This window comes from Hyperoodon ampullatus (assembly GCF_949752795.1).
Source record: "Hyperoodon ampullatus genome assembly, chromosome: 14".
In the NCBI taxonomy this organism is placed as follows: domain Eukaryota; kingdom Metazoa; phylum Chordata; class Mammalia; order Artiodactyla; family Ziphiidae; genus Hyperoodon; species Hyperoodon ampullatus.
Genome location: NC_136927.1, coordinates 36,881,734 through 36,909,265, shown reverse-complemented (window position 1 = coordinate 36,909,265; position 27,532 = coordinate 36,881,734). Strand labels below are relative to the sequence as shown.

Sequence of the window (27,532 nt, the reverse complement as noted above, 5' to 3'; positions counted from 1 at the left end):
CCTTTACCACTTCATTTGTATTTCCTAAGAATAGTCATATTCTCTGTCATTTCTACTCTGTTGTTATCAAATTCAGGAAAGTTAACACTGGTATAATTTTAATACTTTAATCTATCATTTGTATTCCAATCTTGTCAACTGTCTCAGTACATTCTTTACAGCATTATTTTTTCCTCTCTTTAGTACAGGATTCAGTTCAGGATCATGCATTGCATTTTGTTTTCATGTCTGTGTAGTCTGTGTTAATTTGGAACAGTTCCTTAACCTTCTTTGTCACTGATGGCAAAGATGTTTTTTTCAAGCCAATTACTTTGTAGCATGCTCCTCAATTTGGGCATGACTCATATTACCTCATGATTAGATTCAGTCATACATTCTCGACTAGAATGCTACATAGATGATGCTGTGTCTTTCCTGTTTTTCAAGGTACCATATCTGCAGGCACACAATAGCCACTTGCTCCTCAGTGGTGATAAGGATTTTGATTAGCCCATCAATGACTGTCCAAATTCTCCACTGTAGAGTCACTATTTTTTCCCTTGCAATTAATACTCATTCTATGGGAAGAGATACGAAAACGTCCGGCTCCTCATCAAACATTCCCCCCAGATTTAGCATCCATTGATGATTCTTGCCTGAAGACTGATGATTCTTGTCTTTACTGTGATGGCTGCAAAGAGTGATTTTTCAACTCTACCATTTCTTCCACATTTCTCAAATGGCACCCCTGTCCACCTTTCCCCTCATCTATTTATTTATCTGTTCATCATAAGGGCCGACTCCTGGATTCCTATTTTACTCAGTGGATTATAATCCATCACTGTATTTATTTCTTTTGATGCTCAAATTGGGGGCCTGTGAGAGCCCCTTCTAAGCTGCTCCTGTGCCCATTTCATGTGCCCCCAGCAGTACTTCCTTACTTCCTGGCACAAGAAAATGTTCCAGGCTCACCTTATACCTTCCCTATCCTAGAACTGGAGTAAGCTAATTCTTCACAGATCCCTGCAGTTTTATTTTCTTGATGTGGCCCTCACTTAAGACCAAGGGCTCACAACTGATATGGGTGGCTGTCTGGAATGCAGACTGACCCCGGGGCATCTTTTATAAGTTGCTCTTAGATATGACAGAATTACAGTATAGTATAGTTCCCTTGTCACTTAGGAATGGACTGCATTAAAATGCATTATGTTACTTAAAGTTTTCAATTAATTGGGTCAGTAGCAGTCAAGGCCTTACTGAAAATTCCCCAACTAAAATTCTGCACATCAGTCTTCATATAAGGCCGAGACCTTGACCACCCACAAGGGTATGACCCACCTTCTCTACACATTTTATTTACCCTGCAATATTGACCAAGAGCCTGCTGTGCGTGACTGTATTTTTTTCATTCCATCTAGAAAAATGTCAGATAGTTAGTGGCTGCTCAATAAATTGTAATGATGAACTATTTTAATTAGCAAATGGTGAAAAATTCTTAAATGAGTAAAATGTAAGAATTCTAAAATTTATACAAGAATATGTAACTAGGGCTTCCCAGGTGGTGCAGTGGTTGAGAATCCGCCTGCCAATGCAGGGGACACGGGTTCGAGCCCTGGTCCGGGAAGATCCCACATGCCGCAGAGCAACTAAGCCCATGCATCACAACTACTGAGCCTGCGCTCTAGAGCCTGCGAGCCACAACTACTGGAGCCCATGTGCCACAACTACTGAAGCCCGCGCACCTAGAGCCCGTGTTCCACAATAAGAGAAGCCACCGCAATGAGAAGCCCGCGCACCGCAACAAAGAGTAGCCCCCGCTCACCGCAACTAGAGAAAGCCCACACGCAGCAACGAAGACCCAACACAGCCAAAACTAACTAACTAACTAACTAAATAAATTTATTTTAAAAAAAAGAATATGTAACTAATTTTCTTATACTAAGTGAGCCCAGAAATCACTTGATCATAAGCAATAAGTGCCAGAACATCATGTTATTAAATAAAAAATAAAATCTTAATTAGGTCTGAAGTTACTTTATATTAAGTGATCCTGAGCTGGATTCTGTACTAGAGGGGAAAAAGTCTGCTACTAAGGACATTGAGTCCACTGACAAAACTGGAATATGGGCTGTGGAGTAGGTAAAAGTAATATATTAACATTAAATTCCCTGATGTTGATAACTAAACTGTGGTTATAAAGGAGAATGTCCTTGTTCTTAGGAAATACTCACTGAACTCTTTAGAGGCAAAAGTAGCATGATGTATAAAATTTATCCTCAACTGTTTTTTAAAAAATTTACATACGTATGTATGAATATATATGTCTGTGTGTGTGTGTGTGTACACACATAATGATAATGATAAAGTAAACATGGAATCTCTTAACAGCTGGTGAATCTGGGTAAAAAATAATGGGAGTTCTCTGAGCTATTCTTTTAACTTTCCAATAAAGTTTGAATTTATTTCCAAATAAAAAGTTAGCTTAACTGAAAAACATAGGCATCTTACTTACTGGTGCCAAGCAACTGTACAAGGCTTTCCACATCACACCTCACCGAATCCTCACAACCATTCTGAAGAGGACTATTATTATCCCCATTTTACAGTGAGAAAACTGAGGCACAACAAGACTAAGTAACTGATTAAAGGGCACATGGCTAAGACATGGCAAAGCTAGGATTCAAACCCAGGATTATCTGACTTTACAGCCTGACCCATGCAACATACCTATTTAATTAAACAGAATAAAATTCCTTACAGTGTGGAAATGAGAAATGAAAATCTGTCACCTGAGGGTAGGAGTCTTCAAATGCACGATCTGGAGTCATGTGCTTGATGACATCGGCCAAAACAGTATTCACCTCTCGTTTCTAAGTGGGGAAAAAAATCAAACCTGTATTTAGACACTGAATGGTAGTCATTGACCATTTTTCTGATAGAAAGAACTAACATTTTCAGAATATAGCACACACTTTCCAGGAAGCAGTTTCAACTACTCTGCTGAAAATAACGTAAGGGGGGAAATCCCACCCATACCACAGCCCTAAACATGGCTATGTCTGCACCAAGTCAAGACTAAAACACGGTTCTCAAAGGTTCCTGTCCCAGCTTTCTCTGAGTGCTGGTGAAATCCAACGTGCCACTTTCTGCCTGCCAGTCCCGGGCCCCTCCCCAGGTGCTGCAGAGAGCAGCGAAGCATTGTGGGAAGAGCACAGACTGAACGCTTACAAGCTGGGTGACCCACTGCCCACTTCACTTTTGTCAGCTGTATCAGGGGTCAGCCAACCAGCCCAGCACCTACTTTCATACAGTCCAGGCGCCAAGAATGATTTTTACATTCAAACCAAAAGAATAATAATATTTGGTGACAACGAAAATTATATGAGATTCAAATTTCAGCATGCATAAATAAGGTTTACTATTTACACAGCCATGCTCACTCCTGTATGGTCTACGGCTGCTTTCATGATACAGTGGCAGAGTTGGGCACTTGTAACAGAGATCATATGGTCCACAAAGCCTCAAATACAGAAAAAAGTGGACTTATACAGAAGAAGTGTGCTGACCCCTGGTCTATATAACTGGAACAGTGAAACTTCCTAGCAAGGTCACTATGAAGCTGTGCAGCTTACAGGTAAAGTGCCTGGCACATAGCATGCTATCTAAATAGTTGCCATTACGTACTCTCTCGTCTACTGTTCATTAAACTCTGCAGCATGCGGACTTCCCTGGTGGTCCAGTGGTTAAGACTCCGCACTACCAATGCAGAGGGCCTGGGTTCAATCCCTGGTCAGGGAACTAGATCCCATATGCCACAACTAAGAGTCCACGTGCCACAACAAAGATCCCGCATGCTGCAACTAAGACCAGGCGCATCCAAATAAATAACTACATACAGAAATAAATAAATAAATATTTTTAAAAACCTCCCCATCATAAATAAATAAATATTTTTAAAAAAAACACCTCCCCATCATGGACATCATTACCCCCATGAAAAGTTAAGTGGCTAAGCGGCTTAGCCAGGGTCACAGAGCTAAAAAAAATCTGACAATGGCACTAAAAGGAACCAAAGCTTCTTGGAGAAAGAGCTGATTCCAAATCTAAGATAAGAAAAATACAAGGGAGGCGGGAGCATGTTATAATAGAAAGCAAGGAAGGCAACAAAGACTACAAAGAATGTGTCAGGACTCAGAAGCCAACCTGAAAAAGCACCCACTGGACAAAAATGGGACAATTGAGCATCAGTAAGAATAATACAATTGCAATGACTGATACATATCAAATATGTTTCAATTAGTGAGTTCCTACAGATACCAACAGCAACTACTACTCACTGGCGACCTTTGGGGATGCTGGGGAATTGACTCTTTACTCTAAAAACTAGTAAGTAACGGGGACAAAAATGAGCATTTTGCCTTTTCTGTACAAACTGTACCTCAGGGTAACCAAATACGTGGAGCGAAGAGGTTCTCTTCATGCAAGTATTCTAGCTAACAAATAAAGGAGAAATGATAACTCCGAATATCACCATTTTGCAACCCGTGATAAACCATGAGATGAATGTGCTTCAGTGGTCACTCACGTCACGGAGAGACAACCAGATACCATGAGCCTCCCAGGAGAAGCACCATGCCAGCACCCAGGGTGCCAAAAAGTCATGAAGTCTCCTGTCTCCAGAACTAACTGCCGATTTATAGGAAATACTGGAGGCAGAAGAGCATATTTAATCACCACCACAGGCATACATCTGGCCAATCGAGACTGGGAAACTCTATAGGACAAAGGACCCAATTTCTTCAACAAATAAATAATAGGAAAAAAAAAAAGGGAAGGGAACAGGGAGGGAGGAAGAGAGAGAGGGGAAGAGAGAGGGAACTTACAGATTAAAAGAACTCTAATTAAAGTTTTTACAATGTATAGACCCTATTTTAATCCTGATTGAACAAATAAACTGTAAAAACTTATGAGACAATTGGGGAAATCTGAAAATTTATCGATTTTTAATGGTATTAAAACATTATTAATTTTATTAGTTACGATAATGTATTGAGATTTTGTTTCAGAAAAGTGAATTCTATTTTAGAGATACGTGCAGAGATATTGACAGGTGAAACATGGTGATTGAGCTGTGCTTCAAAATAATCCAAGGGAGGGGAGAAAAGGTAAGGACACGAAACAAGACCTGTCATAAGTTGTTCATTTCTGGGTGATAAGTACAAGGGAGATCATATGTTTAAAGTTTCCATAATAAAACAAAAATTGGACACAAGAAAGAAAATTAACAGACCAGCATTTACATAATGCTCAAAACGAGGCAAAACCCATTTCTGGAGTTAGAGACCAGATGGTGCCTACCTTCAACTTCCAAGGCTGTGACTGGGAGAAGAGTATGAGGGGCTTCAGGGTGGGGTGGGGAGTTATTTCCTGTTTCTTGATCTGGACCATGATTACATGGGTGTATTTTGTGAAGATTCATTATACAGCAAACTTACGATATATATGCTTTTCTTCATGTAGGCTAAACTTCGATTTTTTTTAAGTTGATTAAAATAAACACCTGGCAACAGGATTTGAAACCACTTCTACCTGCTTCTAAAGTCTCTGCTCAAAAAAAAAGTCTCTGCTCATTGACAAGACCAGTATTTCCCAAACTGGGGTTCTAGTTTGGGCCTAGGAAAAGAAGTATCTTTGTTTGCTTAGAAGAAAATTAAATTACATGTAAATCAAATATGTTTGGAAAACGCTGCTGACTAGACTCCCATGGAAAGTCCCAATATACTTTAACAATAAGGACCTAAGGTGTATTATGGTGAAAAAACCTGCTTAACTTTGTATAATGCAGCAGTTCCCAAGCTTACACGTGAGTGTGGAACACTTTTGTTATAGGTCACGTATTAATGCTCCATCACACTATACCATAAAGGATGCAATTTTCATAAATTAAGAATAATTATCATCATAAAATACCTAAATGTCTAAGCTAGACTTATTCACAATTACGAACATGAAAAACATATACAGTAATTCTTTCAAAAACAATACCACAGCACACATACCGTGAAATGTTTGCAGGTGTACTCTACCCACACTTCGGCACAATTAATGTAGTCCTACAAAGAAAAAGTAAAAATGTCTTTACAATAAGAATGCCACGATTGACCTTATGGCAAAAGCTCATCGTGTACAAATCCCTTCAAGGGCTTTGAAAACTAAGAGTTGGTAAGTGATGGGGATTTCAAGAGTGGTTCATGTACAGAAAACTCCGGCCCACTGATAGATTTTACCCTGAGAGGTGACGTGAGAAAACATAAGTTGCCTGAAACTAATTAAGACTGTCATTCCAGAATTGCTACTTGGGCCAAGACAGAAATCTGGGAAGCTCTGCCATGCCTGGAGAATGGGAAGACCCAAAGGGCAGTGGAGATAACAGTGGGGAGACCTCATCACACCTCAGTGGAGACAATGACCACAGATCTGGTTGAAAATTCAAGTAGTGTTTACGATGTGACTTTTGGATGTTCTGAGAAAAAACGGGCCTCCTGCCTTTAAAAGCAAACCGTTTGTCCTAGAGAGGGGTGATGCATGTAAGTTGTAAAAAGGTTAAGAAAGCACAAAGGTTTTAGGTAAGAAAGGATGTGTTAGATTCAAGTAGAAGAGACAATGAGATGGTTACGGAAATGGCATTGACCAACTTGGTAAGGCTGTCTGCCCCAGAAAATATGCACGTGGGAAAAAATTGTCAAGGAAAAACAGAGTCTGCAAGTATACCTTTTCTGTTCTGACACTTCAAGGAAAAGAAAGAAGAAATGGGGAGGGAAGAAAACGGTTATCTAATTCACACAAGAAAAGCCAGGAACATTCTAAAGTCTAACAGGAATGCTAAGGTGGACTTAATGAGGAGATTGTGAAGTTAAAGACTGGAGAAAACTGTTATTATGAGCTTTTGATACAAGGTTGCTTTGAAGCACTGAAGTACAGGCACCAGAGGCCCAGAGGTTTTTGACTTAAATATCCTAAATAAGCTGTTTTCATTAGGCAATCAGAGTTAAGTTAAATAGAGAATTTCAATGGCTAGAGTTTAGTGAGAATTTTGCTGAACTTAACATAGGTAAATGATTTTGTAAAAAAGTTTCTAATTTTTCTGAATTATACTGTTCTTAATACACTATCATAAATGTGGTGATTAGCAAGGGGTTTATAACTGGGCTCACTTTAATATTTCCTTCTCAATAAATGATCAAATCAAATGCCACATATTCATTTATTCTCTGTGTTATGGTCTGAATGTTTGTATCCCCCCAAAACGCATATGTTGAAATTCTAGCCCTTGAAGTGATGGTATTAGGAGGTGAGGCCTTTGGCAGTGGTTAGGTGATGAGGGTGGAGCCCCCCTGATTGGAATTAGTGCCCTTATAAAAGGGACCCTAGAGAGGTCTCTTTCCCTCTTTCTGCGATGTGAGGAGGAGAAGCTGGCAGGCTGAAACCTAGAAGAGGGTCCTCACCAGAACCCAACCATGCTGGCCACCTGATCTTGTACTTCCAGCCTCCAGAAATGTGAGAAATAAATTTCTATTGTACATAAGCCACATGATCTATCATATTCTGTTACAACAAACTAAATGAACAAGGACATGCTGCTAGTAGGAGAGGAACAGTGCAGGGTGTGGTGAAGTTTGGCCACAAAGACAGCCAATAGCATTTCCCTAGTGGCAGCCACATAAATTGCTGGCACACTGCCTGAAAGGACAGTGAGGCATAAAACCCAAACCTACAACATGATGACCAGCACTACATGCATTACAGAAACTAACATCAGTTGGTCCATCTTCCCAAGACTTCCTGTGTCAGAAGTATGGGGAGAAAGAGGCTTCAGCTGTCCATTCAAGGGAAGGAAACTGGAATTCCCTTTTGCTAATCACTGGCTTGACTACTGATCTTCAATTTAGGAATATCTCAATAAATTGTTTTTTTCAAATCCAAATAGAACTTGACCCTTAAAAAACGCAGGGGTTAGGGACACTGATCCTCCACGCAGTCAAAAATCTGCATATAACTTATAGTCAGCCCTCTGTATCCACGATTCCTCCGTATTTGCGATTCCACTTCTGTGGATTCAACCAACCATAGGTTGTATAGTATTTACTGTTGAAAAAAAATTCCATGTATAAGTGGATCTGCACAGCTCAAACCCATGCTGTTCAAAGGTCAACTGTGCTACAGACTGCTGTACTTCGAATGCTCTTTGCAAAGCTACAGGTCTTTTAAAGTTTCAAGTATTTATAATTTTACACTTTTGGTGCATCTTAAGGCCTCAAGAATAAGACATGATAGGGATACAAAAATCAAAGAAATACATCTTTAAAGCTATAAGTTCTCCATTACAGATTAACAAATAATACAATTAAAAGTAGATGTCTTTAAAAAAAATAAGGATGATTAGTTGAAAGAGAAGTTTTTTAAAAGAAAGAGTATACTGCATAACTTGGACAAAAAGCAGTCAGTACAAGGTCTAAATGGTCACCCACCTGTGGATTCTTCAATTTAGTGATAACTTTCCAAGCTTCATTGAGAATCTGAAGTCGATCAGTCTCAGGAGGATCAGCCAAGGCCAGGTTTAACCCCAGTGAGCGAAAGAGAAGATGCTAAGAAATACAGCAAACCATTACGATCCTGGAGATGTACAATCAGAGTAACTTGAGGCAATAAAGGAAAAGGCTGTAATCGTTGGCCTGTCTTGAGGTTAATCTTCCAACGACCATTTTCTGAAGTTCTACCACAGACCTGTGCAAGTTAGACTGAGAAGCTCAAAACAGAGAGCTGGCTCTGTGTACTGGTCCAACCTGTGGGCCATAATATTCTCCTGGACAAAGCTTTTCATAAATAATGAGTGAAGATATAGTTTTAAGGATGTGAGACCAAAGTTCTTCCTAAATATTTCATAGTGAGCTAATTTGACAGATTTAGGACTCAAGGAGGCCTGACTCGCGGCAATTACACGTGTCTCACAACCCCAGTCGCTAACTCATTCTCCATCACACCCTTTAGAAACAGAGACTTCGCTTGTTTTCCTGTTGGCTGGAGCTGCCCCTGACTCCGAACTCTCTCTCCCTGGGGAGCTACTGGGCAAACATTGCCTATTTGTTCTCCGCTAAGCATTAAGTCAAGAGCCTACCTTGGGGAAACCAGACTCATCGCACTCTTTAATCATGCCAATGAAATCCATGGACCTTGTGGCGATGAACTCGGCCCGGAAAGCTGACATTACGGAATTCAACAGCAAGGCACTGAAAGACACACACGCATGCCCCACGTCAGCAGAGCTTCCCCTTAATGAAAGTCGCTTTCATTTTAGGATGTATGTTGTTGGGAAAGATGACTGACAGCCCTTTAATGGTAAGGGTGGAAAAATAAGAAGACTGGAGTAAAAAGGCAACCTCTAGAGACTAACTCGGTGCTTAATGCATATTCAGAACTTAGTATTCAACTGACTGGAAGAATGGATGGATGGGTGGATGGATGAGTGAATGGGCAGATGGATCAATGGATGGACAGGTAAATAAGAAAGTAATCAAATCCATTTAAACAGAAGAAAACTGAGCCTGCAGTGCACAAATAAAACTAAATATTAAGTAAGAATATTGATCCAAGCTGCAAATATATACCCACGTCTCTCTTATGAAAAGCACTGTTCTAGGACCTAGGGACACAGTGGTGAACAAAACCCACTCCAGGCTGCTCACACATCTGCCACCGAAAGGAGAGCAGAGGAGAAACCTCTTATGCCTGGTAGACAGGAATTCGAGTTTATCCTGACCTTATCACTTATCACAGCCCCATAGGGAAAGAAGTATTATTATACCCATTTTACAGATGAGGAGACGGAGGCACAAAGGGGTCATAGTAAGTGACCCAAGGTCAGAAAGCTAAGAAAGAGTGGAGCCAAGATCTGAAGCCAGGCAACTGGACTCCAGCATTCCTGACCTCCATGCTATCCTGCTTCTCTGTTGGCCCTCTTGCCCATGCAAGCATGCCAACCTGAAAAGTAAGCAACCAACTCCATTTTCAAACACAGGCTTTATGAATTGCAAAATACTTACTTGTTTCCTAGTTTCTTACATCTCTCCATCATTTCGGTTAGCAGAGCCTAATCAAAAAAATGATAAAAACCATCAAGTTGGAGGATCTAAAGCAACACTTCTCATGAACAGATTTCCAAAGCAATACTCTAAAATAAATACAGCCACATGCCCATTTCTATCTCAGTGCCTGGCAGGGATGGGGAGGATGGAGGAGAAAACAAGCTCACTCTTGTGGCATTTAGCATAATGGATAAGAGCTGGGTCCCTGGCCTCAGGCACACTTGGGTTCAATTCCAGTCTCACCAACTACTTTTCCTCATTCTTAGGTAGATGATACCGGTGGTACCATCCCACCTACAGATTACTGCAGGATGATGAGAGTGGTACCTCCTATGCTCTAGGGCACCAAGAATGAAATCTGCTTTACTCCTCACCTCCTCTAGACCCCCCTTGTTCCTCCCCATTTCACGAGGTGTCTGTGAAATTCTCAGTCAAACAAATAACAAACACTGGGCCAGTACTTGGTGCTGGCCAGTCACGGTGAGAAGCACTTGGCACCCATGATGTCACTTCTCACAACCACCATGAGGCAGGTTCTCTATTCTCCCATTTCACAGATGAGAAACCAAGCCACTGAACAGTGATGTGCTTGGGCCAAGGTGACACGGCTAGTTACAGCGGGCTGGATGTGACCTGGGCAGTCGGGCATCAAGGGCCATGCTCTTCACTATACTTCCTCTCCATGCATTTTGAAGGACATTTTTTTCCCCAAAAGGAAGTAAATGTTCTACTCATTGGGATATTATTAATGGCTTTAGAGCTATCTTAAGACAATTACGTATCTTTAAAAGAGCTCCTATTTTAAAAAAAAATCAATGGAAGAAGTATCCAATAGGGCAGTGGTTTGGGGAAGGTTTTGAATGGCACAGGCAAGGTCAGTCCCAAGACAAAAGAGTTGATAACAGCAGCATCGACACTGAGCACTCACCAGGCACACAGCACTAGGCACTGGGCTAAGCGCTTTACATACCTTTTCTCATTTACTCTTCACAATGGCCTTTGAGGCCCATGTCAATTATCACCACTTTACGGACGAGGAAGCCAAAACTCAGCTAGGTTAAGCCACTTCCTACTAAGTGGTAGAAATGAGATTTGTACCTAAGTCTGGCCCAGAAGGCAAAAGATAAAATCAGTCTTCTTTAGTGAAATTCTACCCTTTCCAGCTGTGTCCCTCTGTATCCTGGGTGTTGCCTGAATAATTAAGGTGATAGCTGCTTGTGGAGATACTGTCAGTACCCCTAACCCCAGAACCCTGATTTTATTCAGATTTCTGTCTCTGCCAACAAAATACAGGTTGAGTCCTGTTATGGAGTGAATTATGTCCCGTCCAAATTCATATGCTGAAGCTCTAACCCCCAGTGTGACAGTGTTTGGAGATGGAGCTTTTAAGGAGTTAATTAATGTTAAGTGAGGTCATAAGAGTGCGGTCCTAATCCAACAGGACTGGTGTCCTTATAAGAAGAGGAAGAGAGACTAGGGACACACATGCACAGATGAGAAGACCAGGAGAGGACACAGTGAGAAGACAGTGGACTGCAAGCCAAGGAGAAAGGCCTCACCAGAAACCAACCTTGCAGGCACCTTGATCTTGAACTTTCCAGCCTCCAAAACTTTGAGAAAATAAACTTCTGTTGTTTAAGCTACCCAGTCTATTATGGAAGCCTGCTAAGGTCTGAATAGCCACCTAATTCCCAAGTTGATGGTGTTAGAAGGTGGTGGAGTCTTTTGGAGGTGATTAGGTCTTAAGGGTGGAGCCCTTATGAATGGAATTAGTACTCTTATAAAAGTGGCCCAAGAAAGCTCCTTTGTCCCTTCTGCCATGTGAGGACACAGCATGAAGACAGCTGTCAATGAACAAGGAAGTAGGCCCTCACCAGACACTATATCTGCCAGCATCTTGATCCTGGACTTCCCAACCTCCAGAACCATTAGAAATAAATTTCTTTTGTTTATAAGCCACCCAGTTTGTGGTGTTTTCTTAGAGCAGCCCAAACATACTAAGCAAAGTAATACAGGCCCAAGCTAATCACGGTGGTCCCATTCCCCTTGCCAGTGGTGAGCTTAGACAGGGCACATGACCCATTTCTTGCTACTTAGATGGGGGCTTAGAGGAAAAGTTTCCTTTTTTTTTTTTTTTTTGGCCGCACTGCACAGCCCGTGGGATCCTAGTTCCTCGACCAGGGATCGAACCCAGGCCCTCAGCAGTGAAAGCGCCGAGTCCCAACCACTGGACCGCCAGGGAATTCCCAAAGTTGTTCTTAAAGAGGAACCGAAGACTCCCCATCTTTCTGCCTTCGGATGCTGCCATGTCTGGACATTATGTGTGGAATGGCTACAGCCACTTTGCTGCTATCTGGGGGTGGCAGAGCAGAGAAAAGAACGGAACCTGCCTGGCCCAGAGCCTTCACTTGTTATTCAACAGAACACACTGAATTATTTTTGAAGGGCCAGTTAGCTGTTTGTTCCTTGCAGCCAGCATCCCAATTGATGATAAAAGTGACAATGTCACAAATGGCTTCCCTAACCCATTCATGGGGATTTAATATTTGAAAAGTCATTCATCAAGACCAATATCAAAGTGGTTTCTGGGAAGACTGGGAAAGAGATATTCTTAAAATGATCACACTGATACTCCTTAACATGCACAAATAATCACTCACTCAACACCTGCCTGTGAAGCGACTTTAATGTACTTACTAGCCACTATTTTAGGCACTGGGAATAGCAATGAGGAAATCAGACAGAAATCCATGACCTTGGATGCTTATTCTCTCTTTCGTACACACACATGCAAGTGCACATGTGCACACACATGCACAAATGAATGAGCTATCTTGGCCCACCACTTCTGAAAAGACGAAATAGGGCAAATGCTAACATATGGACAAAGTGTTCTGGCCATTAAGACAAGACAAATGCTTTAAAAGTTCTCTTTTCACAGGAGATGAATGCATTAAAAGTGCATCCAAGAATGTAACTTAAAAAAAAAAAAAAGGGCTCATTGTCATTACCCTTAAGTGTCCAGGAGCCAAATGCTATATAGATCCCAGGACGGTCTGTTAGAGGTTATTAATTTTTTTTTTCTGAGAAGTGACAGGATTGATTATCTTTGGCAAGAACAAGATGAACAACAGTTCAAAGCAGACTGAGGTCAAAAAAAGCCTATTGGCTGAGATAAACCATTGAAAAACTTGCAGCTCTGAATACATGTTCACAGACACATCAGAACTTGAAGATTCATTAGGCCCCTACATTTCGTTTGTTTATATATTTGTTTTTTATAAAAATTATAAAAATAAGAAATGCTTATAGACAGAAGTTCAAAGAATATTGTCATGTACCAAGTAAATGATGAGTGCCCTCCCTCCCAACTCCCACTTCCTAGGGATCAACAGTGTCAACATTTGGTGTTTATCCTTCTAGGCTTTTGTCTATGCCCTATGAATACGTAGTTTTTGTTGTAGAAGACTTTTGTTCTGTTTTACAAAAATGGATAGTCTTATACATACTGAGCTACAATTTGCCTTTTTTACTCAAGAATCTAGCATGGGCCTCCCTCCTCCCATGTTAGTACACACAAATCTACCTCATTCTTTTTAATGCCTGAGGAATCCACATCATGTATGTAACTATTTTTCAAACTGCTCCAAATTGATGACGTTTTTTAAATGTTTTATTTTTAACCAATTATAGCCTCATGAGAAATTGCAGATATAGTATAGGTGCTGGGTATTATCACCCAGCCTCCCCCAGTGGTAACACCTTACATAACTATAGTGCATTGTCAAAATCAGGAAACTGACATTGGTATAATATAATTAACTAGACTATTTCACCAGGTTTTTCATGCACCTTTTTTTTGTGGGGTAAAGGGTATATCTTTGTGACACTTCATTAACATATTTGGATTTGTATAGCCACCATCACATTTAACTACTGGATTTTTAAGGTTATCTCCAGATTAGGGTTATCTACCCACGTCAAAAATATAGGAAAAGAAAAAAGAAGTTGGGTCAATAACACATTTCTGTTTTCTAAACTGAGATTAACTCATATGCAGCCCAGAGTGCTCAGAAGATATGTACTTATACTTTTACTAAATAGCCTTCCAATCAGCATTTACAATTATTGCTCCATAAAAAAAAGTGAACTAAATGATACACATATCACATTTTCCTTATTTTTCTAGATGAAACAAACATGTAAAACAGTAGGCAAAATCATAAACTAATCTTAAAAGCTAACACCTTTCCTCCAATCCAGAGTTAATATGGCTCAAGTCTCAAAGAAATAAAATATTTCAGTGTGAATAAAAAGAAATTTTACACCCCAGGTAGTAAAACGAGAAATTTTTAATTTTTCCTTTATTTATCTTTCTCTGGGGATTTTTCCCTAATTCAAAAGAATGAAAATAACACACCTATATGCTTGAGAGGGATTTATCATCAACCAAGACTAGTCTTAGATTTGCATTATGAGCCTAATCATATATTAGAATGTTTAAAGGGCAATTTATAGTACGACCATCGGAGTAGCAGTCCCATGGGTCAGTCTGTTCAAGTCCCACCTTAACATGTAGCAGTTAACAGGAGACACCTAGAAAGAAAGAGTCTAAAGCAGTCAAGGGAACAAATCTGTTGGTTTCAGTCACTGCCAAAATGGCTACATGACTTCTTTCTAACTGTGTGACTGTAAGAAGTTTGTAAGCCTCAGGTACCCCATCTGTAAAATGGGGATAACAGCAACACCTAGCTTAGGGAAGCTCTGAGAGTGAATTAAGGTAGCCCAAGTAAAGTAACTAATACAGGCAGACCTCAGAGATATTGCATGTTCTGCTCCAGACCACTGCAATAAAGTGAATATTCCAAAAAAGCAAGTCACACGAATTTTTTGCTTTCTCAGTGCAAATAAAAGTTATGTTTACACTATACTGTAGTCTATTATATGTGTGATGGCATTATGCCTAAAAAAAGTACGTACCTTCATTAAAAAATATTTTATTGCTAAAAAATGCTAACCATCATCTGAGCCTTCAGTGAGTCGTACTTTTTTTGCAACAGTAACATCGAAGATCACTGATCACAGGTCACCATAACAAATAATAATGAAAAAGTTTGAAATATTGCAAGAATTACCAAACTGTGACACAGAGACACAAAGTGAGCAAAATGCTGTTAGAAAAATGGCACTAATAGACTTGCTCGACGCAGGGTTGCCACAAACCTTCAATTTATGAAAATGCACTATTTGCGAAGTGCTCATAAAGCACAGCACAACAAAACGAGCGGTGCCTGTGGGCGCATGGCAGAGGGAGTCTCAGAAAGAGGTGGTTAAGGGCTCAAAGCTTAGCAGCATCTCAGACCCATCTCCCTGCTCCAGTCTTCACAGCCAACCAACACTGCCTTCTAAACTCTTCCTGAAAGGTCACAAAATTTTCCTAACAATAGGTATTTGTTATAATGTTAAGTGAGGGAAAAGCATCATAAAATCATACAGGAAATATTTCTCATCTACAAAACACAATTACAGAGCAAGAATGAAAGTGGAGAGAGAAATATTAAAAAGAAAATGCACCAAAACGTTAACAGTGACCAGTTATCCATGACAGAATTTTAGGTGGCTCCTTTTCTCCTTTCAACCTTTCTGTCTTTTCCAAATTCTTTCCAATGAATATGTACTCTCCCATCCATTCTGCCTCTTGTTTTTTCCATGGCTGCCAAATAGTTCTCCTCTAATCCATCTCATACGCTTCTGCCAGTTTGATCTTCAAGCACCACTTTTTTCAAATTATCCCCCTGATCAAAAATCTTCGAGCACTGCCTGGTGTCCATGACATGATGTTCAACAACCTCTGCCTGAGCCACTCCCAGTCACCTTGTCCCTCACTCTTCTCCAGTAATGCTTGTCTCCTTATTATGTCCGTCTATACAGGTCCCACCCCTCAAGCCCTCCTTACTGCCCCCCTGCTCATCTCCTGGCCTTCAAGTCAGTCCAGGCTCCCATCTGCTGTTAAGGTCAAAGACAACAATGGTAACCACCCCCATCTGCCCGCTGCCTACCATGCACCAGCTCTTGGCCATGCGCTTGACGCGCACTGTCAGTCATCTCGTAAGAGCCCTTCGAGGAAGGTTCTATTATTAGCCCCATTTTACAGCTGGTAATAGTGAAACACAAAGAGGTAAAGCAGCCCAAGGCAACACAGCCACAGTTTGAACCCAGGTCTGCCCGACTACCTGCCCCAGCCTCTACCACTTTCCTCTTCCCTCCTTCAACGGTGACGACCTGCATCACACAGCTTAGCAAGTGATCATGGGATTCCATACCAGACAAGATAAAAAGCTGCTGAAAATGATGAGAAGCTTATCAAGGGATTCGTTTTCATTGCCCAAAAGCAGGTTTTATGAAACGGTTGCTTTTTTTCTCTGCAGAATGTGCCTAAAATTGGGGGCATAAATGTTTTTCACTTACTCTAATTTTAATTGTATAAGGGGAAAAAATCCTGTCTTTAAACAACAAAAAAGCCTTTTTGAATAATCACTCCTTGATTTTTTGGGGGGAAGGGATTTGATATTTCAATTTCGATCTGAAATTTCGTATGTCAGATATTTGCAGCTGAAGGCATTTCTCCCTTCTCTCATCTATATAGTTCTCCCTTCCTCTCTCACACCTACCTGTCATGTGTATTGCCAGCTGCTGCAGACAAACTCCTACATTCTGGAGGGGTGGCCTCTTACAGACACACACAGCTCCAACTCCCCGGTGGACACATCCCAGCCACTGTCAAAGAGCTCTTAGGTATCATATTGTCACACACATCTTCAGCACCACCCTGCACACTGACATTAATTCTTCCACATTTTGAAAATGACTTTTTTTATGAGACACTGCAAGTTCCTTATTTAAATGCCCCAAGAATCAGAGTTTATTATTATTCAGGCGACCTAATTTTTTTAATCACTTCTGCTAGTGCAATAATGATTTCTAGAGCTTTACTCCCCAGGAAGGCGCTACTCCCAGCTTCTGCCATCCTTTGAGATTACTGGCACTTAAAAGGAAGAATGCCTTATGACATGTACTTTTTGTTTTAAATCCAATTTTGCCTTTCATTAAAGTAAGGAGAAAAAAATAAGTGTTCTCATTTTCAAATGATTCCGTCTTGCTCATAGGTTTCAGTCATTCAGCTGAATTGGTCAAGTTCATGATACCTCTTCCCAGGAGCCTGGGCCAGCGTGTGGTGGCTGAGACTACACTGAAGATCACAGAGAATGGCCAGCAAGTTTTCAAAGAATCTTCTGTTAAACTGGCTTGATTTAAAATCAATTTACTCAATGGTAAAAAATTCACCTGAAATATGAGATGTCCCTATTTTTCTCCTCATACTTTAGGATTTGGAAAAATTTAAATATATGCAAGACATTATACTTGCTGAAAAGTTAAAAAACAGGGCAAGAAAAATAAGTTAAGACGATCCAAAATCTTGCCCTCCAGCGATATTTTGTCATATCTCTCTCCCAATTCTCTTGTGCAGATAGGAAAATCACGTTTGCAATCCCAGTGACACAACATTCAAGCGCTGTGTGTGGGGCTCTCCACTAAGCACTGTAAATGGACTCTCTTGTTTGATCCATGCAGTAGACTAGAAAATAGGAATTATTACTGCTCCCATTTCACAGATAAAGAAAAAAGCTGAGTGATTAGGGACAAGTGACTTGGCCTCTGCTTTAGTCCAACAGCTGTAAACAACAGAGCTGAGATTCAGATTTAGGCACCCCGACTCCAGGGCCCACACTTGAATACCAGGCCACACTACCACTTAGGACACACACAGTAACAGGTGTAACTTCTTTTTTTCACTTGAGCACCCCTTACATCAGTGTGTACTCCATCGTGGGTCTCCATCATCTTAAATGGCCCCATAACATTCCACTGAGTATACAGACCATAATTTAACCAATCCCCTTCTGATGGCTGTCTCCACTGTTTCACTAGCGTGAACGCAGCTACACATGTGTATGTGTGTGTGTTTATGCACTCATCAAGTTATTTCTACTGGATATTTTAAAAAGTGGATTGCTTAGTCAAAGTCGTATCTTTTTTTTCTTAACAGCTGTCAATATGTGTTTGCAGATACCGGGAAAAGGCAGGTGGATTTGAATTTTGCTTTACTCCAAATATCCTTGTTTTGTAGCAAGGTCTCTTTTTCCCTCACAAAGAATAAATTCTCAACCATCAACGGGAAGACAACAGAAGCTTCGTCTATCACAGTTATTGCGACAATCTGAAACTGGTGTTCCACTGAAATTGCTTCTCAGTCTTAGGGAAGAAAAAGAGTATTTCTGCTATGATTCTGACTTCACTTTAATCCCTGACAATGCTTCAATTAGACAAAAAAGAAAAGAAAAAAAAATTTATAAGAGCAATTACGTATCTGAGTTTCACTTTCCTTCCATAAAATGGAGAAAATATTATCTGCTTTACGACTTTATTAACTTATTATCAACACAAAAGGAGTGCATGAAGGTTAGTGAAGAGGCAGTGAAGCCTGCTGGCCCTGGAGTCAGATTCAATGGGTTTGTGTCCAGTCACTGCCACTTTCTAGCTGTGTGACCTTATGTAGGTATTTGGCCTCTCTGGGCCCCTACATCCCGCTCCCAGAGTTGGTAAACAAGGCAAGGCAGGAAAAGTGCTGAGCGCAGAACCAGTCACAACAGTGAGCCGTTATGAAAGGGCCCTGATTATGTCACTGGGCACACAGGTGTAGGGCTTGTTATGACACAGGAGAGAGGAGCCCTCCTTGGTGGTGAGCTTCACACTGAAGCCACCTGGCAGTTACCTCGGGGGCATGGTAGGAAATGCACTGGAAGATCCAGTCCATGGCAGGCGAGTACAAGGGGAGGTAGGATGGAAGCTCCACTCCCTGGAGCACCAGCTGGTTCTGGACCGTATCGCCGTGAATCTACAGGAGACAAAATAAACACTCAAAAGAAGGGGAAGTCACATAATAAACGAAGAGCATGTAACTCACAGACTGCGCATATCTGCAAGCATTTGGATGGCCCCGAGAGAGATAGCCTGGCTTCTCAGGGTTTTTTTAAACTAGAAAAAAACACACAAAGTTTCCCATGTCACCAGGATGAGCTGTTCTGGGAATGTGTGCTGTACAGAGAAGTAACCTGATAAAAATGGAGCCAGCAGATGCTAAGAAGAAAGTCTGATCAACGGGAGATGTTTCCTGGTAACACATGCATATTAACCCTCTCTGCTTGTTCAGTACAATCAGCACGTTTTAATTGTGTGTAACAGACTCGAGTGTAATTTTATAGGGTTTACACATTCAAAGAACTTTAAGGCAATCTCGACTTGGAAAACCAACTGGGTTTTATGAATTTGTGATCATGTAGCTATTACATCAATTAGCTGCTCTGATTGATAGTGTACTCTTACCTGTTTGAATGTGAGGAGGAAGTCAAAAAAGTTCTTATTCAGGCTTTCTTTGAGATGTGGAGCCACTTCCATGCCCACCTGTAGCCAATCAAAATGAAATTACCTTGACCATGGAAAAACAGGTTGTAAATAACATATACAGTGTGATGTCATTTTTGTAAATTAAAAATATACATATAGATAGATATAGGCAGAGAGGTCCAGCAAATTAACTTTTATTCTTTTTGCTTATCTGTTTTCTTATTCAATAAGCGTATCTTGCTTTTATAAGAAAAACCACAGAAGCTATTTTTAATGAAAAAAGGGCAACATTTGCAGTAATCATCTTAGCAATTTCCCAGAGGTAATGAAAGTATGACTGAACAGATGACCAAGGGAACAAATCAATACAGCACTAAGGAGAAATGTACTCTCAAGATCATGTGTACGATAGTCTCTTCCTCTCTAAAAAATGATAAACACACATGTGGCTGTACTTAATGAAGCAAAAAGATTCTGGTATGTAAGAGGCTCAGCTGGGACTTCACTGTTGCATTGTTAAAATACATAGATTCATTCTTTGCTGGGCAGTCATGGAAGCAGACATAAATTTTGATGTATTTTAAGCCGTTTTTTATTAGACAAGCATGAAGCCTAACAATGCTGTAATCCACTGGTTCCTTCGTTCATTGTTTTAAAAAGATGGTAACATTTTCAGCTGAAAAAATTTGCTAATCATAGAGAAGGTGGCCAGAGCCCTAGGGTTGGATGGAAAAGTGAAGGTCTCAGCTATGGCAGGGAGTGCAAGTATATAAAACAAAACAAAGCATCATAATGTTCCTTAAACTGAGCTCCTTGGAATACACCTCAATTCCACACTGCTGCTTTAGCACAAAAACAACTTTGTAAGGGGAGCTGCTTTCTGGGACCTGGTTCCTTCCAAGGGGGACAGATTCCTGCCACTCACCTCCCCCACTACCCAGAGGTCATAAAAATTCATGATAACGAGGTTTTTTAGATGTCTGTAAAGAATTCCTTTGAGAAGAATTATGCAAGGTCCACTGGGGCGGTAAATTCCAAGGGCATCTCTATGGCTGTTGGGGATGCTTCCAAGGACAGGCACAGAGATTAAAAAAAAAATACTAACAAATGTCAGATCCACTTCTACTGTGTTCTGATTCTATTGTCTTTCCTTCCACTAATCATTTTGTAGAAAAGGCAATAATTACCTGTTAGGCGACAGCAAAAAAAAAAAAACCCAGTGGACAAGCAGTGGAGAGGAACCGAAGGGGCCACGACTTAGGAGTTAATCATACTTTCCTTTAATAAACAGCTTTGAGGTCCCCCCATGCCCTGCCTACTCACTGCCTTTGCGGTTTTTTTGCGGTACGCAGGCCTCTCACTGTAGTGGCCTCTCCCGTTGCGGAGCACAGGCTCCGGACGCACAGGCTCAGGGGCCATGGCTCACGGGCCCAGCCACTCCGCGGCATGTGGGATTCTCCCGGACCGGGGCACGAACCCGTGTCCCCTGCATCGGCAGGCGGACTCTCAACCACTGCGCCACCAGGGAAGCCCTGCCTTTGTGTTTTGTTTATCTCTTCCCATAAAGCTAAATGAGCAGCTTAGAAATCTGCTTGGGTCTAAAAGATTTCTACCTAGAGTAGCAAGGGTAGTTTCTCATGATTTCCATCTGCTGTTTCTGCCTGCCTGGCATTCATTCCCTCTGTTTCTGGAATCAGTAAAGTGGATTTGTCTTCAGGGAATCAAACTTCCCTCTCAGACCAGGAGGTCTGTGGCAGAGCCGGACCGAGCCGACCCTGAGCTGCAGGGGTGGGCACGTGACCCAGGCTCAGTCCGTAGGCATATCCCATCCCATGGCCACAGTGACGGGTCTATCTATGGACAAGGGACCCAAGGTGGTGCAGTGAGTTTCTGCCCTGAAACTCTGGCTGGAACTACCGTGGAAAAGGCACTCTTGCCACTGGAGTTCCTAAGTCAAGAGGATGGAAGTCTTTCCACCATATGGAAAAAGAAAGCCTCAGAGTGAAGTCACACAGAGGAGAGCAGAGCTGAGCAATGAGGGAGGAGACAATTCTTGACGTGGTTTGGGGGCCCTGGGTCTGCCATGCATGCACTACCCCAGGCTCTTCAGACGCACAGGCCAACAATTTCCCCCCTTTTGCTTCAAAGTACTATGAACTGGGGTTTTGCCACTTGCAATTGAAAGAATCCTTCCTAATGCACACTGTCTCCTTCTTTTTATATAAAAAGATTTTCAGTAACTACCCAACCAGGGAAATCAGTGCTCTGCCTAAACTGACACAAACGATCTCGGATACAGCGCATCTCATCACCAGCTTGCCTGGGGTGGGTCTGTAATCTCTCCTCATTGCCACTGAGTTTTAAAGTTGCATCTGTCATGCAAAGGCACGTTATATGCAACAAATATCATCTTTCACTAGGCTGTGTACCTTACTTCAAACTTTAAAACTGGAACAGGTTTGTAAGGAATGAATTATTTCCACCCACTTTCTGATTTCTGTTTAATAACTGTGTGTCATAAAACACACTGAGATTCTAGATCTTTATTATTCTACTATTACTGACGTCAAGGTGAGTTCAAAGAATGTGATGTGTCCTACAAGGGGAAAGGCAGCAGAGCACAAATACACAAGTGATAGTATCCTTTCATCCCACCGCAGGATCCAGCAGCATTTTGCACAGAATAGGCCCTCAGCAAACACTGAAACGGCTGGAGCGTTCAAGCTCCCGACATTCCAAAGCTGAAGCTCTAGGAAACATATCTGATATTCCCGTATGAAAGATCCACGCCAAGTTTCAAGCAGATGGAAATGCATAAATACTTTGGCCTCGATTACTACGAGGGAGCAAGTGCCCTTAAATGGAAAGCTTTTTCTTTCTTTCTTTTTTTTTCCTCCCTTATCAGGGAGTGGACCTATAAAAAGTATCCTTCCTAAGGACGTCTGCTACTCACTCTGAGGGCAATGACTGTTTGATTTCTTTGTGACACTGGAGACCACAGGGCTTCTGTCATTTGTTAGACGTCACATAAAAGAAGCAGATCAAAGGCTACGGTCCTCGCCTTCTGATTTCTTGGTATTGGAAGTCTGGGGTTCATCAGGACCCCACAGAACAGGGGCAATAACCCCTCTCTAAAGGTGAACAATGCCAACGGAACTAGCACGGGGGACTCCCACAGAAAGCTGCCAGAGGCAAAGGCCCCATGGGAGTTGAAGAAAAATGACTGTAAACTCTCCACAGGGTTCATTTTTCATAAATGAAAAACTTACTAGTTTTAAGTAGGAGCTTCACGGTGCTTTAAAGGAGAGAAAGGCTGAGTGATTTACAATCCTCACCAGCACAGCAGCCCTCCAAGGCCAGGCGACACAGACCCTGACGCCCGCCGTCACCAGGAGCGCCTCTCCCTGCCAGACAGCCCTCACCAACTCGCACTCCGATCCAACTCTTTAATACAGAGACCAAAAAACTAATAAAACAATCGAATTCCAAGACAAAGGGAAAGCACGTTTCGAGTCAATGAAAAGCAACCTATCAGCCGAAAGGCTTTGGGAGCCTCCTTCCCAGCAAGAAGGGAGAAACAATTAGTTCTGAAACTTAGTTCATTTGTAAGAAGATGACCTTAAACACCCCCTAATTAGAGTTACTGGTAAGTGGGTCTACTTTGAAATTAATTTTTAAAAGGAATCCTACAGCTCTGCTTTCTGTGAACAAGCTGTGCTCTAAAATTAGCAGCTAATAAAGTCCCTCTTCCAGTGACTGGTGAGGTGGCGGGGAGGGAGAAGCGTGAACATTAGAGGAGACAGGACACGGTCACAGGCGCGAGTGCAGGGACGCAGCTTACCCTGCACAGGTAGGCCCTGGCGTACACCGACACCAGAGGGTCCCCGATCCCTCGGACCATGCAAGTCAGCCGGGGCAGACATTCTGAAATCCCCCTGTTAGAGACAAAAAGACAGCATTACACCTCGTGGGAGAACTCTCTGTTCTTTCTTTTTTTTTTAATAAAAAAAGCTAGACTTCCTAAATGCAGGGGGGAAAATCAAGCTTCAGAATGAAACCAAGGTCAAAGTTTGAGTCTTCTAAGGCCATGTAACAGGAGTCTTTCTCTCTTGCCACGATTGATTCTTTGAATAGTTTATATTTACCATTTGCTCAGTGCTGGAGTCTAACCTTCACTCTTTTCCTGCTTGAGGTCACATTTATTTTACTAATTTAACGAGTTTTGTCCCCCAGTTATTTTCCATTGACAGGTCGCTCCTTGACCTTCTTGATATTTTCGTCCTATCTATATTCCTTTGGTACTGATTTGCTGCCCTGTGCCCCGCCCCTTCCTAACACCTGACACCTAGCACCTCAGGCTAACATCAGCATCCCCCTCAGTGTGAACTGTGACTTATTTATTCCTCCTGCCACATGGGACTTCCATCTGCCTTGCGCATTATTCTCCCCCAACTGGTGAGGCAAAATAACTCTTTCTTCAGCACCATGTCATCCCCCCAAACTCCCCCAGGCATCCCCAGATCCCAATCAAACACATTTGGTACACATTCTAAATCCAACCCAACTATTCCTCAGGGCACTGTGAGTCAGCCCATGGCTTTGAGGAGTTGATTATCTAGACGGTATCCAACACCACTCAGTATTTCAGCAGCTCTGCAGAAAGCAGATCTGGTTTCTCCCGGCTCTGCAAAACTACTCTCAGTACAATGTCCGAGGTGACCCAGAGTAGCAAAGGGCTTAGGGGCAAAGGCTTTTCCTTCTGACATCATCTTGGACAGCAGCAGTAAAGACAATGAGTGAGGGCCCACGGGTGTCGCTCCCAGTGTGGTGTGTCCAGCTCACCAGACCCTCACAGACCCCTTCTTAGGGCCTTGTTCACAGAGGAGACTGGGGATCAGAGATGCTAAGTAACTTTCTCAAGACCACACAGCTAGTAATAGCAGAGCTAGGATTCAAATACAGTTGAGCTGAACTTCCATGAGTTAGTCAACCAACTGCTCCCAGCTTGAGTTTTCTTCTCTGTAAAATGGAAATTAAAAAGTTATCTCTACTTTAAGTTTTCATTTGGATTAAACGAGAAAATGGATGGAAGATGCTTAACACCAGATCTGCTACACACTAAGTATTCAAAGAATGACAGCTACTATTACATCATCATTAGCATGTGTGTGTATGTGTGTGCACAGGCATATATGAGAAATTTTTTGGAAATGTATGGTCCCGGACTTTAAGAAGAGCCTTACGGGGCTTCCCTGGTGGCTCAGTGGTTGAGAGTCCGCCTGCCGATGCAGGGGACACGGGTTCGTGCCCCGGTCCGGGAAGATCCCACATGCCGTGGAGCGGCTGGGCCCGTGAGCCATGGCCGCTGAGCCTGCGCATCCGGAGCCTGTGCTCCGCAACGGGAGAAGCCACAACAGTGAGAGGCCTGTGTACCGCAAAAAAAAAAAAAAAGAAGAAGAGCCTTACGTTTTGGAGAGGAACTTGTTACACTTCAGGATGGATGCTTCCACATAGCTACAAAAACATTCTGTTAAGGAAGACATTTTCCAGATGGTCTGTTCCCTATGGGGAAAAGCCTAAACTATTCATGCAGAGAACTTGGTGTGTCTTCAGGAGGGGGGCCACAGTGACTCTCAACAATCCAGAGAATTAAATTAGTGAGTGGCTTGTGGTTTCTATATTTGGTTTTCAAGGTTTTATATTTATTTAAAATAAAATCTGGAAAACATTGTACGCTGATTTATGGTTGCATGCTGAAATTTAAACTGGGTTTTGAGCATTTCCAATCGAGGCTTTATGGGGAAAAGGATGAAACTTAGAGAACTAAGATTCCATTTGTGTATAAGTTGAATTCTCTGTCCTTCAACACTGGTGTTTGTGCAGAGAAGCCTGACCCTGTTCCTTTCAAGTTCTTGAAACCAGAGAAAACACAAAAAGATGAAGCATTTTAATTGAGAAAATTAATGTGGGAATGTTCCTCAGGGAAACAAAAGCCTGGTAAATGGCACTATAGTCAAAGTAAAAAAACAGAAAACTGGGGACAGCCAGAGTCCAAGGACCTTGTGGACAATGTGGCTGGCCCTGTACTTCCAGGCTAGCAACCATAACAGAACTGCATTTTCAACAAGAATTTCAGGGCAGCTCATTACATGGCTTCTATCAGCAGTGCAACTCTTGCAGCCTATCTTTAAAACCATCAGACAGAAAAAAAGGATACAATCTCGGAATGAGTTCCCTGATGGAAGCAATCTTGAAAAACCAATTTAAGCATGTTTCTTTGGCTGTGTCATTTACATTCTCTGGAGAGAAGTGATCTGTAAAACAAAAATAATATCTATCAGCCCCCTAATTCTTGGGATCTGTTAGAGCTGCTATGAGTCCTAGGACAAAAAAAAAGTTACAATGGAGCAGAAGAAGCGGTGGGGTACCCAGTCCTTCTATGCTTTTCCTTCCAAATATCATTATTATTAGGAAACAATTGGTGACAATGATAGCTGACACACAAAGGCTTTCTAAGTGCCAGGTGCCGTTCAGAGTGCTTTATAGACATCAGCTCACCTAATCCCTACAAGAACCTTCCAAGTTATATACTTTTATTGTCCACTTTCATAGACACAGAGGGCAAGGCACAGAGAAGTTTAGGGACTTGCCCAGGGCACACAGGAAACCGATGTAAGAGTTCCTTTTGGACCCGCCATCTGCGGTGGCACCGCCGCCAATATGCAGATTTTCGTGAAGACCCTGATGGGGAAGACCATCACTCTTGAGGTCGAACCCTCAGATACAACAGAAAACGTAAAGGCCAAGATCCAGGATATGGAAGGAATTCCTCCTGGCCAGCAAAGACTGATCTTTGCTGGCAAGCAACTGGAAGATGGACGTACTTTGTCTGACCACAACACTCAAAAGGAGTCCACTCTCCATCTTGTGTTGAGACTTCATGGTGGTGCTAAGGAAGAAGAAGTCTTACACCACTCCCAGGCAGAACAAGCATAAGAGAAAGAAGGTTAAGCTGGCTGTCCTGAAATATTATAAGGTGGAGGAGAATGGCAAAATCAGTTGCCTTCGTCGGAAGTGCCCTTCAGATAAACGTGGTGCTGGAGTTTGTATGGTCAGCCACTTTGACAGACATTATTGTGGCAAATGTTGTCTGACCTATTGTTTCAACAAACCAGAAGACAAGTAATTGCGTACTGGTTAATAAAAGACATGAACTAATGGGAAAAAAAAAAAAAAAACAGACGTTAAGAGTTAGAATTCAACTCAGGCAGTCTGGCTCCGCAGCCTATATTCTTAGCCACTGCCTCTAATTTAATCCAGAGGTTCTTGGTGTACCCACCAGTAATTATGGTGATACTATTGAGAATTCCAGATGCTTGAGGAACCTGCAACTGTAATATTAAATGTGATCGATCAGTGTTTGTGCGCTAAATATCACTTGAAAGGTAAATCAAGACCCTGAGGCGAGAAACCAGCCAGAGTTAGGCTGCCAGCTCAATATGGCACTAAGACTTGAGTCACTTTGTGGCAAAACTGCCACTTTCCCCTATTATCTACTCTCTTCCTCTTTTATAGAACTCTCATTTTCTGCTGGGCATACGGCCATCCTTGCAGCTCAGTGTGGCCATGTGACCAAGTTCTGGTCCCAGGATATAAACAAAAGTGCAAGGTCTGGGAATTAGCTGTAAGGGAAAGGGCTTGATCGTCATTCCTTCTTCCTTCCTGCCAGCTAGAATGCAGATACGATGGCTGTGACCTCCATAACCAGCTTGAACCACAAGAGCAAGACAGAAGTCAGGACTGTTGGCACCACGGGCTGGCTGCCCAACTAGCCCTGATCTTCCTTACTGTGATTTTGAGTTTTCTGGCACTGACAACCAAGCCCAATCATGACATACATTTTAATAAGGAATGGAAAAGAGTACGGAAAAATGAAAACAAAAACA

At 41.9% G+C, this 27,532-nt stretch overlaps 1 protein-coding gene and 1 pseudogene across 2 annotated transcripts in view; one reads left to right on the top strand and one right to left on the bottom strand.

Annotated features, from left to right (window-relative positions):
* Positions 1-27,532, bottom strand: part of VPS35L (VPS35 endosomal protein sorting factor like) — a gene marked incomplete at its 5' end in the record, with an annotated part of 128,612 nt that overhangs the window by 61,805 nt on the left and 39,275 nt on the right. Inside the window, 10 exons of the mRNA XM_079719033.1 lie at positions 2,769-2,849; positions 6,039-6,092; positions 8,508-8,624; positions 9,155-9,266; positions 10,080-10,126; positions 18,955-19,077; positions 19,566-19,643; positions 23,428-23,521; positions 25,053-25,100; positions 25,804-25,900. Of these exons, the coding sequence (XP_079575159.1) occupies positions 2,769-2,849; positions 6,039-6,092; positions 8,508-8,624; positions 9,155-9,266; positions 10,080-10,126; positions 18,955-19,077; positions 19,566-19,643; positions 23,428-23,521; positions 25,053-25,100; positions 25,804-25,900 (851 nt within the window). The remainder of the gene's footprint in view (positions 1-2,768; positions 2,850-6,038; positions 6,093-8,507; positions 8,625-9,154; positions 9,267-10,079; positions 10,127-18,954; positions 19,078-19,565; positions 19,644-23,427; positions 23,522-25,052; positions 25,101-25,803; positions 25,901-27,532) is intronic.
* LOC307063187 (ubiquitin-ribosomal protein eS31 fusion protein-like) lies at positions 26,307-26,772 on the top strand (annotated as a pseudogene). The gene has a single exon. The product of its transcript is annotated as a ubiquitin-ribosomal protein eS31 fusion protein-like (transcript).